At 40.5% G+C, this 19,364-nt stretch overlaps 1 protein-coding gene across 1 annotated transcript in view; it reads right to left on the reverse strand.

The window, feature by feature from the left end:
- Nucleotides 1-5,106: 5,106 nt before the first annotated feature.
- Nucleotides 5,107-19,364, reverse strand: part of LOC139264116 (transmembrane protein 106B-like) — a 47,125-nt gene continuing 32,867 nt past the window's right edge. Inside the window, exons 2-6 of the mRNA XM_070880207.1 lie at nucleotides 15,596-15,810; nucleotides 12,485-12,625; nucleotides 11,980-12,029; nucleotides 9,345-9,398; nucleotides 5,107-8,024 (exon numbers count right to left, since the gene is read on the reverse strand). Coding sequence (XP_070736308.1) covers nucleotides 7,868-8,024; nucleotides 9,345-9,398; nucleotides 11,980-12,029; nucleotides 12,485-12,625; nucleotides 15,596-15,810 — 617 coding nt within the window. The 3' untranslated portion in view covers nucleotides 5,107-7,867. The remainder of the gene's footprint in view (nucleotides 8,025-9,344; nucleotides 9,399-11,979; nucleotides 12,030-12,484; nucleotides 12,626-15,595; nucleotides 15,811-19,364) is intronic.

Genomic DNA, 19,364 nt, shown 5'->3' on the forward strand with positions numbered 1-19,364 from the left:
GAAAAGTACCCGTTTACTCCTACTCTTTGCTTCCTGTCTGACAACCAGTTCTCAATCCACGTCAGCACACTACCCCCAATCCCATGTGCTTTAACTTTGCACATTAATCTCTTGTGTGGGACCTTGTCGAAAGCCTTCTGAAAGTCCAAATATACCACATCAACTGGTTCTCCTTTGTCCACTTTACTGGAAACATCCTCAAAAAATTCCAGAAGATTTGTCAAGCATGATTTCCCTTTCACAAATCCATGCTGACTTGGACCTACCATGTCACCATTTTCCAGATGCACTGCTATGACATCCTTAATAATTGATTCCATCATTTTACCCACGACTGAGGTCAGGCTGACCGGTCTATAATTCCCTGTTTTCTCTCTCCCTCCTTTTTTAAAAAGTGGGGTTACATTGGCTACCCTCCACTCCATAGGAACTGATCCAGAGTCAATGGAATGTTGGAAAATGACTGTCAATGCATCCGTTATTTCCAAGGCCACCTCCTTAAGTACTCTAGGATGCAGTCCATCAGGCCCTGGGGATTTATCGGCCTTCAATCCCATCAATTTCCCCAACACAATTTCCCGACTAATAAAGATTTCCCTCAGTTCCCCCTCCTTACTAGACCCTCTGACCCCTTTTATATCCGGAAGGTTGTTTGTATCCTCCTTAGTGAATACCGAACCAAAGTACTTGTTCAATTGGTCTGCCATTTCTTTGTTCCCCGTTATGACTTCCCCTGATTCTGACTGCAGGGGACCTACGTTTGTCTTCACCAACCTTTTTCTCTTTACATACCTATAGAAACTTTTGCAATCCGCCTTAATGTTCCCTGCAAGCTTCTTCTCGTACTCCATTTTTCCTGCCCTAATCAAACCCTTTGTCCTCCTCTGCTGAGTTCTAAATTTCTCCCAGTCCCCAGGTTCGCTGCTATTTCTGGCCAATTTGTATGCCACTTCCTTGGCTTTAATACTATCCCTGATTTTCCTAGATAGCCACGGTTGAGCCACCTTCCCTTTTTTATTTTTACGCCAGACAGGAATGTACAATTGTTGTAATTCATCCATGCGGTCTCTAAATGTCTGCCATTGCCCATCCACAGTCAACCCCCTAAGTATCATTCGCCAATCTATCCTAGCCAATTCACGCCTCATACCTTCAAAGTTACCCTTCTTTAAGTTCTGGACCATGGTCTCTGAAATTACTGTTTCATTCTCCATCCTAATGCAGAATTCCACCATATTATGGTCACTCTTCCCCAAGGGGCCTCGCACAATGAGATTGCTAATTAATCCTCTCTCATTACACAACACCCAGTCTAAGATGGCCTCCCCCCTAGTTGGTTCCTCAACATATTGGTCTAGAAAACCATCCCTTATGCACTCCAGGAAATCCTCCTCCACCGTATTGCTTCCAGTTTGGCTAGCCCAATCTATGTGCATATTAAAGTCACCCATTATAACTGCTATACCTTTATTGCATGCACCCCTAATTTCCTGCTGGATGCCCTCCCCAACATCCCTATTACTGTTTGGAGGTCTGTACACAACTCCTACTAACGTTTTTTGCCCTTTGGTGTTCTGCAGCTCTACCCATATAGATTCCACATCATCCAAGCTAATGTCTTTCCTAACTATTGCATTAATCTCCTCTTTAACCAGCAATGCTACCCCACCTCCTTTTCCTTTTATTCTATCCTTCCTGAATGTTGAATACCCCTGAATGTTGAGTTCCCAGCCCTGATCATCCTGGAGCCACGTCTCCGTAATCCCAATCACATCATATTTGTTAACATCTATTTGCACAATTAATTCATCCACCTTATTGCGGATACTCCTTGCATTAAGACACAAAGCCTTCAGGCTTGTTTTATTAACACCCTTTGTCCTTTTAGAATTTTGCTGTACAGTGGCCCTTTTTGTTCTTTGCCTTGGGTTTCTCTGCCCTCCACTTTTCCTCATCTCCTTTATGTCTTTTGCTTTTGTCTCCTTTTTGTTTCCCTCTGTCTCCCTGCATTGGTTCCCATCCCCCTGCCATATTAGTTTAAATCCTCCCCAACAGCACTAGCAAACACTCCCCCTAGGACATTGGTTCCGGTCCTGCCCAGGTGCAGACCGTCCAGTTTGTACTGGTCCCACCTCCCCCAGAACCGGTTCCAATGCCCCAGGAATTTGAATCCCTCCCTGCTGCACCACTGCTCAAGCCACGTATTCATCTGCGCTATCCTGCGATTCCTACTCTGACTATCACGTGGCACTGGTAGCAATCCCGAGATTACTACTTTTGAGGTCCTACTTTTTAATTTAGCTCCTAAAATTCGTTTCGTAGGACCTCATCCCTTTTTTTACCTATGTCGTTGGTACCAATGTGCACCACGACAACTGGCTGTTCTCCCTCCCATTTCAGAATGTCCTGCACCCGCTCCGAGACATCCTTGACCCTTGCACCAGGGAGGCAACATACCATCCTGGAGTCTCGGTTGCGGCCGCAGAAACGCCTATCTATTCCCCTCACAATTGAATCCCCTATCACTATCGCTCTCCCACTCTTTTTCTTGCCCTCCTGTGCAGCAGAGCCAGCCACGGTGCCATGAACTTGGCTGCTGCTGCCCTCCCCTGATGAGTCATTCCCCTCAACAGTACCCAAAGCGGTGTATCTGTTTTGCAGGGGGATGACCACAGGGGACCCCTGCACTACCTTCCTTGCACTACTCTTCCTGCTGGTCTTCCATTCCCTATCTGGCTGTGGACCCTTTCCCTGCGGTAAGACCAACTCACTACACGTGCTACTCACGTCATTCTCAGCATCGTGGATGCTCCAGAGTAAATCCACCCTCAGCTCCAATTCCGCAACGCGGACCGTCAGGAGCCGGAGGTGGACACACTTCCCGCACACGTAGTCGTCAGGGACACCGGAAGTGTCCCTGAGTTCCCACATGGTACAGGAGGAGCATAACACCCGACCGAGCTCTCCTGCCATGTCTTAACCCTTAGATACACTTAAACTGGTAATAACAATGTTAAAAAAGTTACTGACCAATATAAGAAGAAAAAGAAAAACTACTCACCAATCACCAGCCAATCACTTACCCCCTAGGCTGTGACGTCACCTTTGTATCTTTGCCTTCTCCCTGTAGCTGCACCGGCACGCCTCTCGCCGACCCCGGACTCGCGCTGCTCCGAGCTCCCGCCTCCTCGACTGACTGCTCGAACTGCTCGACTCCCGCTGGCTTTTATAGGCCTCTCGCCGACCCCGGACTCGCGCTGCTCCGAGCTCCCGCCTCCTCGACTGACTGCTCGACTCCCGCTGGCCTTTATAGGCCTCTCGCCGACCCCGGACTCGCGCTGCTCCAAGCTCCCGCCTCCTCGACTGACTGCACTTGGTGAAAGCGGCGTCTCGACCCACTGGAGGAAAAACACTTCTCCACCCAACTATCTCGCTCACTGACCATCTAGAAAATCCAGCTCAGAGTCGATACAAACTGCCTCATCTGTTCTCTCCAGATATTGATTGATCTGTGCACTTCTAGCATTTTCTACTTTTGTTTCAGATTTCCAGTTCTTTGCTCTTGATTTGGATTTTCTCAAGTGGCTCAATGGCTAAAGGCATCTACTTGGGCAGAGTCTCCATTACCATCACCTTGGATGAAGCCATTGTTGAACTCAAAAATTACCATTATGGACTATTTTAAAGACTCTGCCAATAGTAACAGAATCGCTAGCAATTTACAGGAGGCCGCCTGCTAAACCCAAAACCTGAGTATTTTGAGGTCATTGGTACAACAAGTTGTGAATACCATGGGAGGCCTAGATATCATCTCCCTGGTCATAAGTGGAGACAGAATATTATTCAGTTGGTACATTGCATTTGATTCCTTGTCTGACTAAAGTCTGGAGAATGTTTTTTTTTTAAAAAAGCATAACCAAAACCAAGGGATTTTCCATACCTGGATGAATCAAGCTAGGACACCTTTTGTAAACTTTTCAATGGTGGTCTAATAGGGCCAGTTGCTAAGCTTAAATTTTTTCAAGTTACACATCAGTTGCCAGGAAAGAGCCATACCCAATGAACAGGAGCCGACTGGTGCAAGGAAGAACTCAACCAAGATTGAACCAATCAAGCTAGGATTTGATGCAGGAATAGCAATACATGCAGCAGCAGCCGCCATCACAATAGTGCAGATCATAAATGTGGAACCGTACAAAATTTATAAAAACACTTTATTTCTACACCGTAGACTAAACTACATTTAATTATGAACTATACCAAATAGCAACGGTGTAAACAGGCAACAAATAGGAGCAAAAAGCCACGTGTTTAGTTCAAAGTGATGACATGACAGTAGGAAATATCACCCTGATGAATATAAATTATGTGACATTGTTAAAGGACCTGTGTCACATCAAGTGATCTTCATTTGTGAAGGAAAAACGTTTTTTTTTTAAATGTGGAAGCTGAACAAATGATGAGATATTGTGCAACAAGTATTTAGACTTTAAAAAAGGTAACGCGCCCTTTAAGACCAGAACAAAGATATTGCCACTGTATTTCAGAATGCATCAAGTAGTAGAGGCAGAGAGAGAAATGATGTACTCTGATGAATAGCAACTGAATAAAGTTAAGTTAATATGAAGGTTTGACTTTGCAATGCTCACTAGTTTCAGATGTGAAATGTAACAGCAAAAGCATGTTAATGCACTCGAGAAATAGCCTCTATTGAGCTGGTAAAACTAGAAAGTACAAAGTCATCATTTTTGGAGCAGAGAAGGGAGGCTACAACAAGCCAATATAAATCAATGACTGACTGTACACTACATCAAGACTTTATTTGTTTTATTTAGTAAGTTACTTGCCATGCACAGCAGAAATACATTTAAAGTGGCACATTAAAATGGTTCAGAGAAAATACTATGAATGAGAGGTTTGTTAATTTCTAGGTATGATACAAATTAGTTCTTATATGAATATTACAAACCTGACAGTTTTTAACCTTTACCTTAATTGCACATATACCAGTGTATGCCTTGAACTCAGTAAATACTTATAATTTACATATGACTAAACACACATGGCATGTTATTGATGGAGAAGCGTCAGTAAAAATCATGTTCATTCTCCATTGGGAGAGAGAGAGAGAGAGAGAGAGAGAGAGAGAGAGAGAGAGAGAGAGAGAGAGAGAGAGAGAGAGAGCCACCAAAATAAATGTATCCTGTATGCCATTACCTAATTTTGCAAAATTCTTCAGATCAGGAACCTAGATGGAAGCATGAAAACTATTTGGAGTGTTGGCGAGAGGGAAATATTAAGCAGACTTAGTGAGGGAGAAATAAGTGTACTACAAAGAGAAATGGATCAAAAGTTCCAATTAAGATGCAGGCCTATGCTGCAGCTTTAAAATGTCTGCTTCAAATATGCCACGAGTGCCCTCGAATTTTGAAGTATGGAGAACACTTGCATTGAAGTTTGTATGCAAGTACTTTACAAAATTAGAATTATAACTGCATTGGGAAAAAAGTGAAGAGTTTGCAATTCTTAGCATTTTCAAGATGGAATGATTGGAATTTTTATGCTGTATATAGTTAACCAAGCTGATCAAAAGTTTAGTAAAAAAATTAAAAATTTTAAGTGCCAAGTTGTCAGTCTTAAATCTTTATGCTGAGAGCTTGAAATATCTGGTACAATACGATCAGAATGTCATGAGCCTCAATATTTCATGCACTTAATTTAAAAGGTAAGCAGTCAGGTTGTGAATCAGTCTTTAAAAACAGTTTATTTGTAGTTATGGAAATAAAAATATCCCTTTTCTAATGGAGATCTTAAACAAGTCAAGATTTCAAAAATCAAATTTATATTAGCACAATATTTTCAGGTCACAAGAGTATTAGGCTTGTGGGGTATTAACAAAACATTAGGAATTCAAAGGCTGCTTGCAAGCATTTACAATACCAACATTAACTTGCACAAAAAAAAATCTGTAAAAAAAAAACTAAAAAAAGGTGTCAAGAGCAGACAGTGTGATATATATGCAAGTGATTCAACCACGAACCCAACATGAATATTAAACAATTTAATTACAATAGATCTTATTTGTAATTAAGAAAACAGTTTCAGTTAATACAGTTTAAGTATTTTCCTGCTTACAAGTTTAGACTTCAGTTACCAAAACCAAACAGGTAACCACAATAATGGAGAAGACTGATGGGTTTCATCTTCATTAACATACAAAGATTACAAAAATTGCAATTTGCAAAGTTTACTATAAAACAACTACCAATGAAAAGATGTTGTATAATTCTTAATACTGTACTCCAGCAAAACACAATGAGAGCTATTTTCAATTTCAGCAGGAGTGGAAAACAAGCAGTAGCAGATTGACGGCCCGTTATACGCCCGACCTGATGTTTTTTGGTTCTACTGAAGTTAAATCGGAAAGAAAATTGGGCAGGGTGTATAATGGGCATTTGATCCACTACTGCCAAATTTTCATCCCCAAAGTTAAAAATTAACCCCTATACCTCCCATGTACCCCTTATCCTAGTTGAGAGATTAAAAGGTGTCCTTCCACCTTTAACAATGCAGCAAAAATTAAATTAAATTCTACCTGTATTCATTATTAAATTTATTTGTCTACAAGTAAACCAAATCCACCAAGCCACAAAGATGACTGATTTTATTTTTTATGCAGTGTAAGCATTGATAACTTACAACTTGCTAGTTTTGTCATATGTACCACAGATACCAAACTTCTGTACTTTGCTATTCAGATTTAGACTTCCGATTTTTCCCAGCATCTGACAACTAGAGTTCTATACATAAAGTGCATAATGGTGGAGTGATGTCACTGGACATAGCTTACTTTATTTAGAAGCAACAGTAAATGTTATTTATACAAATAGGACCATTATACTCAACTGCATGCTCAGTTGTAGCAAGCTGTTGGAGTATGTTTTCACCACACTATTAGAATAGGACAGGCAAGTTAATTTCCATTAACAAAAAAGGAATGTTTGAACAGGTTTCATAGGAATTACAAATTTCTCATTTAGGTGTTCTAGATGATCATTCAATAAATTACAGGTAATTAAAGGCAAGCAAGAGCTCAATTTAAAATAATAGAACTATGCACTTCTGTCTGGTAAACAATAAATGTAATAGCTCGCTAGGGCATAAATTAAACACCAACCGACGCATGACTTTGCTCAATGAACTCTTGTAAACCATTCTAACATTGATTTTACCCATTCTAATTCCCACTTATTTAGCATATCAAATCACATTGTCTAATATAGACTGTAATTAGAAACCTGTGATCCAGACAATCTAAAGATCTTATGTTGACTATTCTTGCATGGAATCCATGTATTAAATATTAAAGTGAAACTTTACACAATGATAATGATCACATTCTTAAGGACAAGTGACAGTGATTCTATGACACATTAAAGATAATTCTTCAGTTAGAATTAATTGTGAAAATATGACAGTTGGTACCCCCATCTAATTGAACCACAATAACTCTGCAAATTATTCCCCCATTAACCTTTAATGTGCAAATTTAGATGTGTGTCAATTGAGAGTTCATTCAGCAAAATAAGGATCAATACAGAAAAGCATAGCCCACCTGTTAAAAACCTGTTTGCAAGTATTTCCTTTAACAAAACACCAGTATGACAACCAACTTTAAATGTGGAGAATAAAATAACCATAGTTTACTTTTACCTAGTTAATATATACTGGGACATCATACACCTGTTTGTAGTGTCATTCTTTTTCAGTTACAAATCAAATTCACTTCACACATACCGTTCAAAATACTTGGTATACCAGCTTTCTGTATTAATGGTTTTGTTGTTTACTGATTTACTTTTGCATTCTAAACATTCAGACAAGGCACATTATGGAGCTGTGCAAGGTTGAGATTTTCTGATCTTTTGTAATGATAGGTAGTGTTTCTTCCACAATCCACATACTGATACCTTTCAAGTGAAACCTGTTCTGTATGTCCAAAGTAGGACGTAGTAACAGTTGCTCTAAAAGGAAGAGAAATAATTGGTGAAACAATGTAATCCATAACCTTTAAATATAGGAATGTAATTTATACCGATTTTAGTTAACGGCATTTAATACTTTTTTTTTAAGTCAACTTTTTTTCGTCATTTCCTGGTTTCTCTTGGCACATACTAGTTTCTGTTCACACAAGACTTTTTTCTTTAAAAGTCACTCTGTAAAAGAACATGATTCATTAAAGAATTAAAGAGGGCGAGGGCAAATCTCATGTTTCCTGGTTGGACCCACTCTTAGAATGATGGGAAAATTACACATGTCTCATTGTTGCAAACTAGCTAATCTGGTTTAATTGAACAATGAAGGAAAACAATTTTTTGATAGCCTAAAATGTGCATCAATGAATGATCATTTCAAGTAGTTGGCCTCTTGAGTCTTTCCATTTTTTCGTAGCTGCAACCACCTTCATTGTGGTAGTATGGTGCTGCATGGCATTATCTGCGACTGCCTCTCCGGGTAGCTAATTAACACTTTAGATTACCAAAGCAGCCAACCTGGCTTTACCTTGGTGTTTTAAATGTTGCATTTAACACCAGCTTACCACAAAAATATTTCATAAAATCGTCCTAGCAATTCAGGTAAAATGCAAATTGTTACATCTGGTTAATCCCCCTCAGTCAACCTTGGCTCAATGGTAACACTATTGCCTCGAGTCAGAAGGTCCTGGCCTCGAGCCCAACGCGAGACTTCAGCACGTAATCTAGGCTGACACTTCAATTTAGTACTGAAGTAGTGAGGGTTGCTGCATTCTCAGAGGTGCTGTCTTTTGGATGAGATATTAAACCAAAGCCTCACCTGCTCTCAGGTGGATCTAAAATATCCTATGGCACTATTTGAAGAGCAGGAGAGTTCCCCTGGTGTCCTGCCCACTATTTATCCTTCAACCACAGATTATTTGGTCATTTAGCTCATTACCCTTTGTGGGACCTTGGACACAAATTGGCTGCCACATTTCTCTAAATTACAACAGTGACAACACTTCAAAAATGCTTCATTTGCTGAGAAGCACTAAGACATAGTCATAAAAAGGTGCTGAATTAATGGAAGTTCTTTCTATTTACATCAGTAACTATTGAGTCATCTGGCACAAATCCATAATCCAAGAATAGTGTTGCCTCTGCTATTTCCTCAGTATTCAAAGATGTGTGCCAAAAAGCCCCATCCACATTCAACTAATATCTATGTCCAATTTATAATGGCGTGTCAATTTCTAGGTTTCTGAATTTACACATTTTAACATTCTAAATAACACACTTAATATTTTACAGGCTATCCAACATACTTACTGCATCATAATCACAATGTTATGTACTTTGATTGATGTCAGCGTGCAGTAGTCACTGTAACAAAGAAATAACTGCGTTTAAGATAGTAAACAGCCAAAATGCAGTCATTTTCAGCTAAAACGACTGGAAAACATGGTAACAAAAACCATGTACATTTGTTCTTGCTGCTCTCCCTCCAGCATACAAGAGCATTTAAATACACTTCCTTTAGTTGGATCACCATTAGTTTTCATTCAAGTCTATAGCGGTTATAGTTTTTAAGTTCGAACAGTAGCTAGCACTGGAATTCACATTCTACTGTGCATTGAGTTTAAGTTGGGGCTGTCAGTCACTGAATATTACTACATTTATGTACGAACAGTGATTTGGAGTTGCTGGCAATCTTGGGACCATAATCCAGCACGAGTTAGTTCTTCATTAATACTCCTCAAACTTTGTAAGCCTCATTGAGATTGATGAACACACCTCCAGAGCATCCACACGATAGTTATATCGCCGCTGCCAAACTCAACACAACAGTAAACTGATTACACTTGTATTATTAGCACTTAAGCCAATGCATTGCATTTAGGCAAAAAATACAAGAATATAAGAATTAGGAGCAGGAGTAGGCCATTCGGCTCCTCGAGTCTGCTTCACCATTCTACCTCAGTTCCACTATCCCCATATCCCTCGATTCTCTTAATATTCACAAATCTAAGCATCTGATCAAGTAAAGCGTTATTTTTAGTAACTAGAGCTAGATTTACATCAAACAATGGTGTACATCAAGATAACTATAACAAATTAATTAAATGGAGATAATTTGTTGCTGAATTTTGCCAGTTGCAGCAATGAAGTAGTCTATGCTTGCACGCACCAAGACTTGGACAACGTCCGGACTTGGGCTGATAAGTGTCAAGTAACAACGTAACAGGACATTAATGGCAGCATCTCAGGTGATAAAGTACCACATAATAAACTGGTTAACAAAATTGAAGCCCATGGGATTAAAAGGGCAGCGGCTGTGTGGATACAAAATTAGCTAGATGGGGTGAACAGTTGTTTTTCAGACTGAAGGGGTGTGTGCAATGGTGTCCACCAGGGGGTCGGCATATATTAATGACCTGGATTTGTGTATACAGGGCATAATTTCAAGGTTTGCAGAGGACACAAAACTCAAATTGAGTAAACAGTGAGAAGGATAGTAGCAGACTTCAGGAGAACATAGGCAGACTGGTGAAATGGAAAGACAAATGGCAAATGGAATTTAACACAGAAATGTGAAGTGATTCATTTTGGTAGGAAGAATGAGGGGAGGCTCTATAAACTAAGTGGCACAATGTTAAAGGAGGTGCAGGAACAGAAAGAGCTGGGGGTATACATACAAAAGTCTTTGAAGATGACAGAACAAGTAGAGAAGGCTGTTAAAAAGGCATGAGGGATCATTGGCTTTATAGAGAGGCAGAGTGTACAAAAACAAGGAAGCTATGCCAACCTTTTATAAAACACTGATTATCCTCTAGCTGGGGTATGGTATTCAATTCTGGACACCACACCTTACAAAGGATGTCAAGACCTCAGAGGATGAAGAGGAAATATACTAGAATGGTACCAGGGATGAAAGAATTCAGTTACATGGAGACGAGACACTGGAGAAACTGGGGTTGTTCTCCTTAGATTAGAAATAGGAGAGGAGAGATTTGATAATAGTGTTCAAATTCATGAAGAGTTTTGATAGTAAATGAAGAAATGAGGAGAAACAATTTCCAGTAGCAGAAGGGTCAGTAACCAAATGATGCAGATTTAAGGTAATGGGAAAAGAACCAGAGGCAACATGAGTAAAACAAAAATTACACTGCTATTTATGATGATCTGGAATACTCTGTCCCCAGTGGTGGAAACAGATTCAACAGTAATTTTCATAAGTGAATTGGATAAATACTTGAAGGTGAAAATCTGCAGGGTTATGTGGAAGGAGCAGGGAGAGGGACTAATGAAAAGTTTTTCCAAAGAGCCAGCACAGGCCCAATGGGCCAAATGACCTCATCCTGCATTATCGTTCTATGACAATAAGGCTGTAAAAAAGCAAATGGAATTCTAGGTTTATCACAAGAGGTATAGAAATAAAAGCCAAGAGGTAAAGACAAACCTTCAAAAAATCTCAAGATCGCAGCTAGAGTACTATATTCAGTATTGTGCTCCACAATATAGCAAGGATATTGAGGCTTTATAGTGGGTACACCGCAGATTCACTCAGATGCTACCTGGTATGAGGAAATAAAATGAAAGACTGGAAAAATTGGGGCTTTTATTACAATACAAATTATGGGGAAATATAATAGGAGTGTTTAAAATGAAAAAAGGATGAGATAGGATAGCAGATAGTTTCCAGTTGTTGGAGACTAGAAGGAGGGGCCATGGATAAAGATTAAATGCAAGAGATTTAGAAGAGTGTGATAAACTTTATGATGCAATTTGTTTTATATGTAATCACCTGCATCAGTACTTTAAGTATGCAACATTCAGATCTCATTCATCAGACTTTAGTCTGAGCAAAGTCTAATGCTTCTGTTGGTCAATTTACATAAACTTTCATTTGAAATAAGTCGACTGAAAGACAAGTTTGTGATCATTTACATGAAATGTTACTTACTACATGTAGCTCATTTGATCTCCTATTACAGTATGCACAGAATAGTCAATCTGCAAAAGAAAGTAAATTACTTTCTAAAATCCATTTACTGAAAACACAGGTTAGATGCAGCAAAGCTTTTTTTACACTGTTTTATACAGAAGGAAAATATTCTATTCTGCCATACCTTTAGTATAGATCTTCAAATTAGATTACTTCAATATGTTCAAATAGTACAGCAACAGATCCCACCTCAATAATGTAGTTAATCCAATCATCTTACAAAATATATATAGAAATAGTTTACCCGAGAAAGAATAGTGGCCATCTTTGTTGGCATGCAAATGAATGGCCACTCAGAATGTACACACAATAGATCAAAGGGAATTGCTTATACACCAGTAAACTCAGATCTCATTTAGAGAAATGATTACACACCAATTCCATTTTTCCATCTTTGATTCCAAAAAGCAATGATATGGTGACACAAATTTTTAAAAGCAGAAATAGCCCATTTAAAGATTACCTGCTTCATGTCTAGAGGTCCAATGTTTGTAATGTTGCTTATCCGTGATTTCCCAATAACAGTTTTTGAAAACTGCACTTGAGCACTAATGTTTGCCACATTCACTGAATAGAAGTTGTTATTAGTGATATTCAAAGTGCTCTGCAAAGGATAGAACAGTCAGAATGAAGAGCAACTTCACTACAACACATTCAAGTAATGTGCAAAACTGTTGCAACACACAGCTTTGCGCCCGTGACAAAAAAACACTTAGCATGTCATCTCCAGTTTCAACCTTTTACTTAGAGATTTGGAGCTTTAATTACAGTACTTGAAATTGTAATTACCTGCACTTGGGGGAGGGGGGGCGCAGAGAGGAAAGAGAAAGAGAGAAACAAAGACGCCCGACGGCTTGTTGGGTTAATATACCACGTCATCATAATCATAGGCAATCCCTCAGAGTCGAGGATGACTTGCTTCCATTCTAAAAGTGAGTCCAATGCGGGACCTACAGTCTGTCACAGGTGGGACAGAGTGATTGAAAGAAAGGGTGGGTGGCGAGCTTGGGTTGATGCATGCTCCTTCCACAGTCTACGCTTGGTTTTTGCTGATTCTAGGCGATGAGACTCTAGATGCTCGGCGCACTCCCGGATGCTCTTCCTCCATTTTGGGTCGTCGAGGACCAGGGATTCCCAGGAGTCGGTGGGGATGTTGCACATCAAGGATGCTTTGAGGGTGTCCTTGAAGAGTTTCCTCTGCCCACCTGGGGCTCACTTGCCGTGTCGAAGCTCCACGTAGAGCACTTGCTTTGGGAATCTCGGTCAGGCAAGCAGACAATGTGGCCGGTCCAGCGGAGCTGATCGAGCGTGGTCAATGTTTCGATGCTGGGGATGTTGGCCTAATCAAGTACACGGACGCCGGTGTGTCTATCCTGCCAATGGATTGGCAAGATCTTGCGGAGGCAGCGCTAATAGTATTTCTCCAGTGCTTTGAGGTGTCTGCTGTATATAGTCCACGTCTCAGCCAGATAGGAGGGTAGGTATCACTACCGCCCTGTAAATCATAAGCTTGGTGCCAGATTTGAGGTCCTGATCTTCAAACACTCCTCAGGCGACTGAAAGCTGGGCTGGCACACTGAAGGTGGTGTTGGACCTCTTAGTCAATGTCTGCTCTGACTGACGGTAGGCTTCCGAGGTATGAAAAATGGTCCACGTTGTCCAAGGCCTCGTCGTGGATTTTGATAATCGGAGGGGGTCAATGCTGTGAGGTGGGGTCAGTTTGGTAGAGGACCTTTGTCTTACGGATGTTTAGCGTAAGGCCCATGCTCTCGTGCGCCTTGTGAAGGTGTTGATGATGGCTTGGCGTTCGGCCTCAGTGTGCGCAGACGCAAGCGTCATCTGTGTACTGTAGTTCAATGACAATGGATGGGACGACCTTGGATCTGGCCTGGAGGCTGTAGAGGTTGAACAGATTCCCATTTGTTCTATAATTTAGCTCCACTCCAGCAGGGAGCTTGCTCAGGGCGAGATTAAGCATCGCAGCAAGGAAGATCAAAAAGAGCGTTGGTGTAATGATGCAGCCTTGCTTGACCCGTCGTGGATTGGGTCTGTGATGGATCCATTGGTCAGGATCACAGCTTGCATGTCATCGTGGAGCAGACAGGAGACTGTTCCTTGCATTTCTCTTGTAATTGTACACCATGTGATGCATACCAATTCACAATCAGCAAGTTCCGGAGTTAAATTGCATGCTCGCGTGCGTGAGGTTTTGCAAAAGAATATGGTGCCTGGATTCAGTAGTCCTAGGCTTAAGAGGAGGAAAAACATCAACCCCAAACTACCACTCCTGATTGTTGTTAAGTGACCTCAGATACAAGTGTAAAGAATGTTTAGTCTCAGTAGTAGGTCATAGGGGATGCAAGAAATCCAGGAAACACAAGAAGCAAAGTAACTCCAGAGATAACAGACAATGATAAATAATGGTATTTCAATAGTAACTTCATTATCTGCAAATAGGGATTAAGCCACAAATCCCAGAAAATCTGCTCTTCTATCCTTGAACAAAGATTTCACAGACCACAAAATACAATCAATCAGACAGAACGAACAGAGTACCTAGTCAGCAAAACTGCCCAGCAACAACAAAGGCTGTTATGGGACACAACCCAAGGCTAGTACCACCAATACCAATTAATAAGTTGCTTATTTCAAGGTAGGCCAAACAGTTAACAAAATGTGTGGCCTAGATTCTCCAGGTGAATATTTCCCCCCGACCCCCAAACCCCCATTTTTTTTTCCATGGGAGTGATGGTGGGGGGGGGGGGGGGGGGGGGGGAAAAGAGAAGGGAGGAAGGAAAAAAAAGGAGATTGGAGAGGTATTGTTTGGGAACTGCAGGTAGCATGGATGAAATGCTAGTTCAGTTTAAAGAGGGATGATTAAAGGTCACACGGATAACTTCTAATGATGCTCGCCACTCATTTAGTCCATCACAAGTGACGTATGCTAGCAACGCACGTTTTGAAAGAAATACCAGCCAAGGGAATTGCAGCATAATGATCAGGTGTGTCAGTTAGTAAATTTTTGACCAAGGTATAGGTTATAAGTGATTTTGGAACAAGTCTAAGACAGCACTATTGCCCTTCACCATAAAAGACAATGCTCTAATATTTCATGGCACTGAAGCCTTCCCAACCAAGGTCAAAGGGCAAGATATGGAGAAAAGCATGACAGTGATTAAGAGCTCATTCTTTCAACCAATAATACCAAAGGATACAGATCCCATCTCAACTAGTAGACACATTGGACTATGATAAGGAAAATGAGGACCACCATAGACCCAATTAAGAGTACCAAGTGACACTATCCCATCTGCAATGAAAAGCTTAGTACTGGGAGCAAAATCTTTTAGCATCCCTCTTCAGAATATTAAATTTCTGTCTGATGGAAACTTAAGTGGAAGCAGTAATGGCTCGATCAAGCGGATCTTATCTTGAAATTGCATGGATGAATCACGATACTTTTATTTAAAGAATTACCTGTATTTAAAAAATACCAAAGTATCATATATAAGTCTTTTTAAAAATGATTTAAATTGTTAATCAACTTTTATCAATGCAACAGTTCAAGGCTTACCGTAATGTTGAGATAAACTACCCGGTTGACTTGGTCATAACTGACATAAATGGACTTTACACCCACATAACTCACATCAATAGATCGTGGGAAGAGAAAGAATACTGCTAATCCAGATAGCAGCAAACAAAGAATTACTGATGAGGTCACATACAGTTTCCTGCAAAAAACACAAGAATTTAAATATTCAGCAAACAGCTCAAATGATGGTGATGTTCAACAGTTGGATTAAATTAAGTGAAAGCTTAGTATTCTGATAGCTTTGTTGATTGGGGATTGATTAAATGACAGCACACATATTGGATCTTTCAGCCAGTGCTCAATTGTTGATCGATTCCCCCATTCTTTTGTTTCATGCATTTATCTATAATCCATTATATATTAAATTTGGTTTCATTGAAAACTCTGCGATTGCACAATGTGGCCAATGGATTCCCACAAACTGCTTAAAATACTTTTAGAAAGCTTTTTTGATCACTATTTGTTACTCTTCAGCAAGTGAAATGTCTAATCCCCAAAATAAGGATTACAAATTTTTTAAATAAAAAGTTAGAACATATTTTACAATAACTAGTTAATTTATCTACTTCTTGTGTGTTTCTGATGCCTTCAGGATTTTACTTGAAGGACTCAGCTTCTCCCAAAAGCCCAGGATTTGACTTGGTACTTTTGCCCCAAGTGGTGACTGAGCTGAATTTGTAATGTACTGTCTTAACAGATGCAATGTGCCTAATTTTCTTGAATACATCAGTACTGTTCAGTCAACTATACTGATGGAATATTTTTCCTCTAGCTTCTAGTACATTCTACTTAGCAATTTTTCTTCAAATAAACATGGAAAAAAACAAGGACTAATTTCAAAGCGTTCAAGGTAAAAAGGAGGAAACAGTGAGAAGGTGAAGTGCTAGGGGGATGTGTTAGGAATGAGGACGTGTGGGGAAGGGAGTCGCAGAAAATCACATTTTCCTCAACCCCAAATGCAGCCTGCAACTGATAGTGGGTCCTTTCACTGCCACATGCCAGACTACTCACCACCAAAAGAGAAGGATACAAGTAGGAAGGGACAAAAAGAAACAAGAATGAGTTAAAGTTAAAGATAGAGACGCAGCAGAGATGAGAGAGAGACACAAAAGCAGAAGAGGACAGAAAAACAAAAAACAGATAATCAAGAGTGACTCCATTCTTCAACTTACTACGTGCAACACCACAGGAGATCAATGTGTCACAGATCAGTAGTGATACCCTCAAGTTATTTGCAACTTCTTAACTGGATCAGGCAAATCTAATTGTAATTACATTTTCCGCTGAATAGATAAACTCAAACAGATTAAACTGCGTTCCTTGAACATATATTCAGACAACTTCCAGTGACTAGCTCCAAACACAGACAAGGTGCTGCCTTAACTGAGAAAACTGTCAGAATATACAAGAGTCAACTTTCCCACCAGATGCACACAAGAAAGTTGCCAAAAACAAACAAGTATTCCCACAACCCGAGCTGTTATTGTGCATACCACACTGCTCCTTGCCCCCTTTATCCAAGGTCTAAGAAAGAAAAAAAAAGAACGACTTGTATTTATATAGTGCCTTTCACAACCACCGGACATCTCAAACCGCTTTACAGCCGACGAAATACTCTTGACGTTTAGTCACTGTAGTAATGTAGTCTAGTCTTGAATCTGACTAGAAGATTCCAGCCGTATGCTCAGAAAACCATCCCAATAGCCTCCTGAATCAAAATTCCGTGCAAGTTAGCAAAATCAGAAACAGCAGGTAATCAATTCATTCTCACCATCCTTGTCCACTTTAAAAAAAAAAACAACATAATCCCCAGCTGTCAGCAGATCAGAGTGAAGTGCTTACTCTGCTAGCTGATGCACCTGTTGCAGCAGTTATCCATAAGATGACGCCCCAGGTTTGATGGTAGACATTACTGCTAAAAGCACTCACTTGTCCAGATCTTTTCAACAGCCCCTATGACTCTTCCTTCTTATCTCTCACTAACACCTCCACTCCATTGACCTGATCAACCACTGGACCTGCAAGTGCTCTGAAGCCAGAGCTCAACATGCCTGCCTCCCCTCCCATGGATAAGATGGAAGTGCTGCTTCCAAGAGCAACACTATCCTCTGGAGGAAAAAAAAACTTACCCAAGCACAAGACTCCTCAAATAAATGCCATATAGAGAATTCAGATTCCAGCAACCTCTTCCCCGACCTGAATAACCAACCAAAGCCCACAATTGCCTGGTGTCCCGAAAAGCAACTATAGCAATACAAACCTCAATGCTATCCAGGGGACCGTGTCTTACAACTTCAAAGAACATATTTTGAAACAGTGTTGGAATCATTACAGCATGGCTCCCATTCACAAGATGGGCACCTTGATTCAAATCCAAAGACTCCACAGAAATGTCTTGTCTACTGTTATACCATTCAGGCCAGACGCAGAATTCTTGAATCTCCAAAATACAAATTCCCAGGTGAAACACCAGATAGAAACTAGAAAGCCACTCCTTGAAGGTGATGAAACTACAGCAGCACCACAAGGCAAAAATGGCCCATTCTGAGGGAATAGCTACAATTGGATAGGATAGGGACCTTCTCATACACTGTGGCTACTTCCTGTCACTTCCCAATAGGTCAGTCTTTTGGTCAATATCATGCCATTTCATATATGCCCTCACATATGCTTCTCCAATTGGTGATAGAGCCTTCAGCTGCCTTGGTCTCACACTATGGGCCCAAGTTTCCACATGATTTGCGCCTGATTTTTAGGAGCAACTGGTGGAGAACGGACTATCTTAGAAATCGCAATTCTCCACATTTTTTTTTTCTGCAGTTCTAGTCAGGTAGAACAGTTCTACTTTGGAACAGAATTTTTTCTTCAAAAGGGGGCGTGTCCGGCCACTGACGCCTGATTTGAAAGTTTCCACAGTGAAAACTTACTCCAAACTAAAGTAGAATGGAGCAAGTGAAGATTTTTGTAGAACTGAAAAAACCTGTTCTACACATTAAAAAAATCAGGCGCAGGTTACAAATTAGGCGTCCAGAACGAGGTGGGGGGGGGGGGGGGGAAGGGAAGTCATTAAATTCTATAATAAATCCTTATTTATACTTATACAAATAAATCCACCCTGAACAAACATTTATAAACAAAGAAAAGATTATATAAACCATCTTCCTACCTGTGTGAGTGCTTCAGGCAGGCCTTTCTGGACCAAAGGCTGAACGGGCCGGCCCGAGACTTCGGGCAGGGCCTTCCCCAGCACCAGATTTACAGGTCGGGGGGGAAGAAGAGAGGGGGGGGGGAGAAAAGAAGAGAGAGGGGGGGGGAGGAAAGAAGAGAGAGGGGGGGGAGGAAAGAAGAGAGAGGGGGGGGGGAAAGAGAAAGAGAAAAGGAGAAAGAGAAAAAGGAGAAAGAGAGAGAAAAAGGAGAGAGAGAAAAAGAGAGAGAGAAAAAGAGAGAGAGAAAAAGAGAGAGAGAAAAAGAGAGAGAAAGAGAGAGAGAGAGAGAGAGAAAGAGAGAGAGAAAGAGAGAGAGAAAGAGAGAGAGAAGAGAGAGAGAAGAGAGAGAGAAAGAGAGAGAGAAAAAGGAGAGAAAAAGGAGAGAAAGAGGAGAGAAAGAGAGAGAGAAAAAGAGAGAGAAAAAGAGAGAGAAAGAGAGAGAGAAAGAGAGAGAGAAAGAGAGAGAGAAAGAGAGAGCGAAAGAGAGAGAGAAAGAGAGAGAGAAAGAGAGAGAGAAAGAGAGAGAGAAAGAGAGAGAGAAA

Source organism: Pristiophorus japonicus, chromosome 5, assembly GCF_044704955.1.
Source record: "Pristiophorus japonicus isolate sPriJap1 chromosome 5, sPriJap1.hap1, whole genome shotgun sequence".
Classification (NCBI taxonomy): Eukaryota; Metazoa; Chordata; class Chondrichthyes; family Pristiophoridae; genus Pristiophorus; species Pristiophorus japonicus.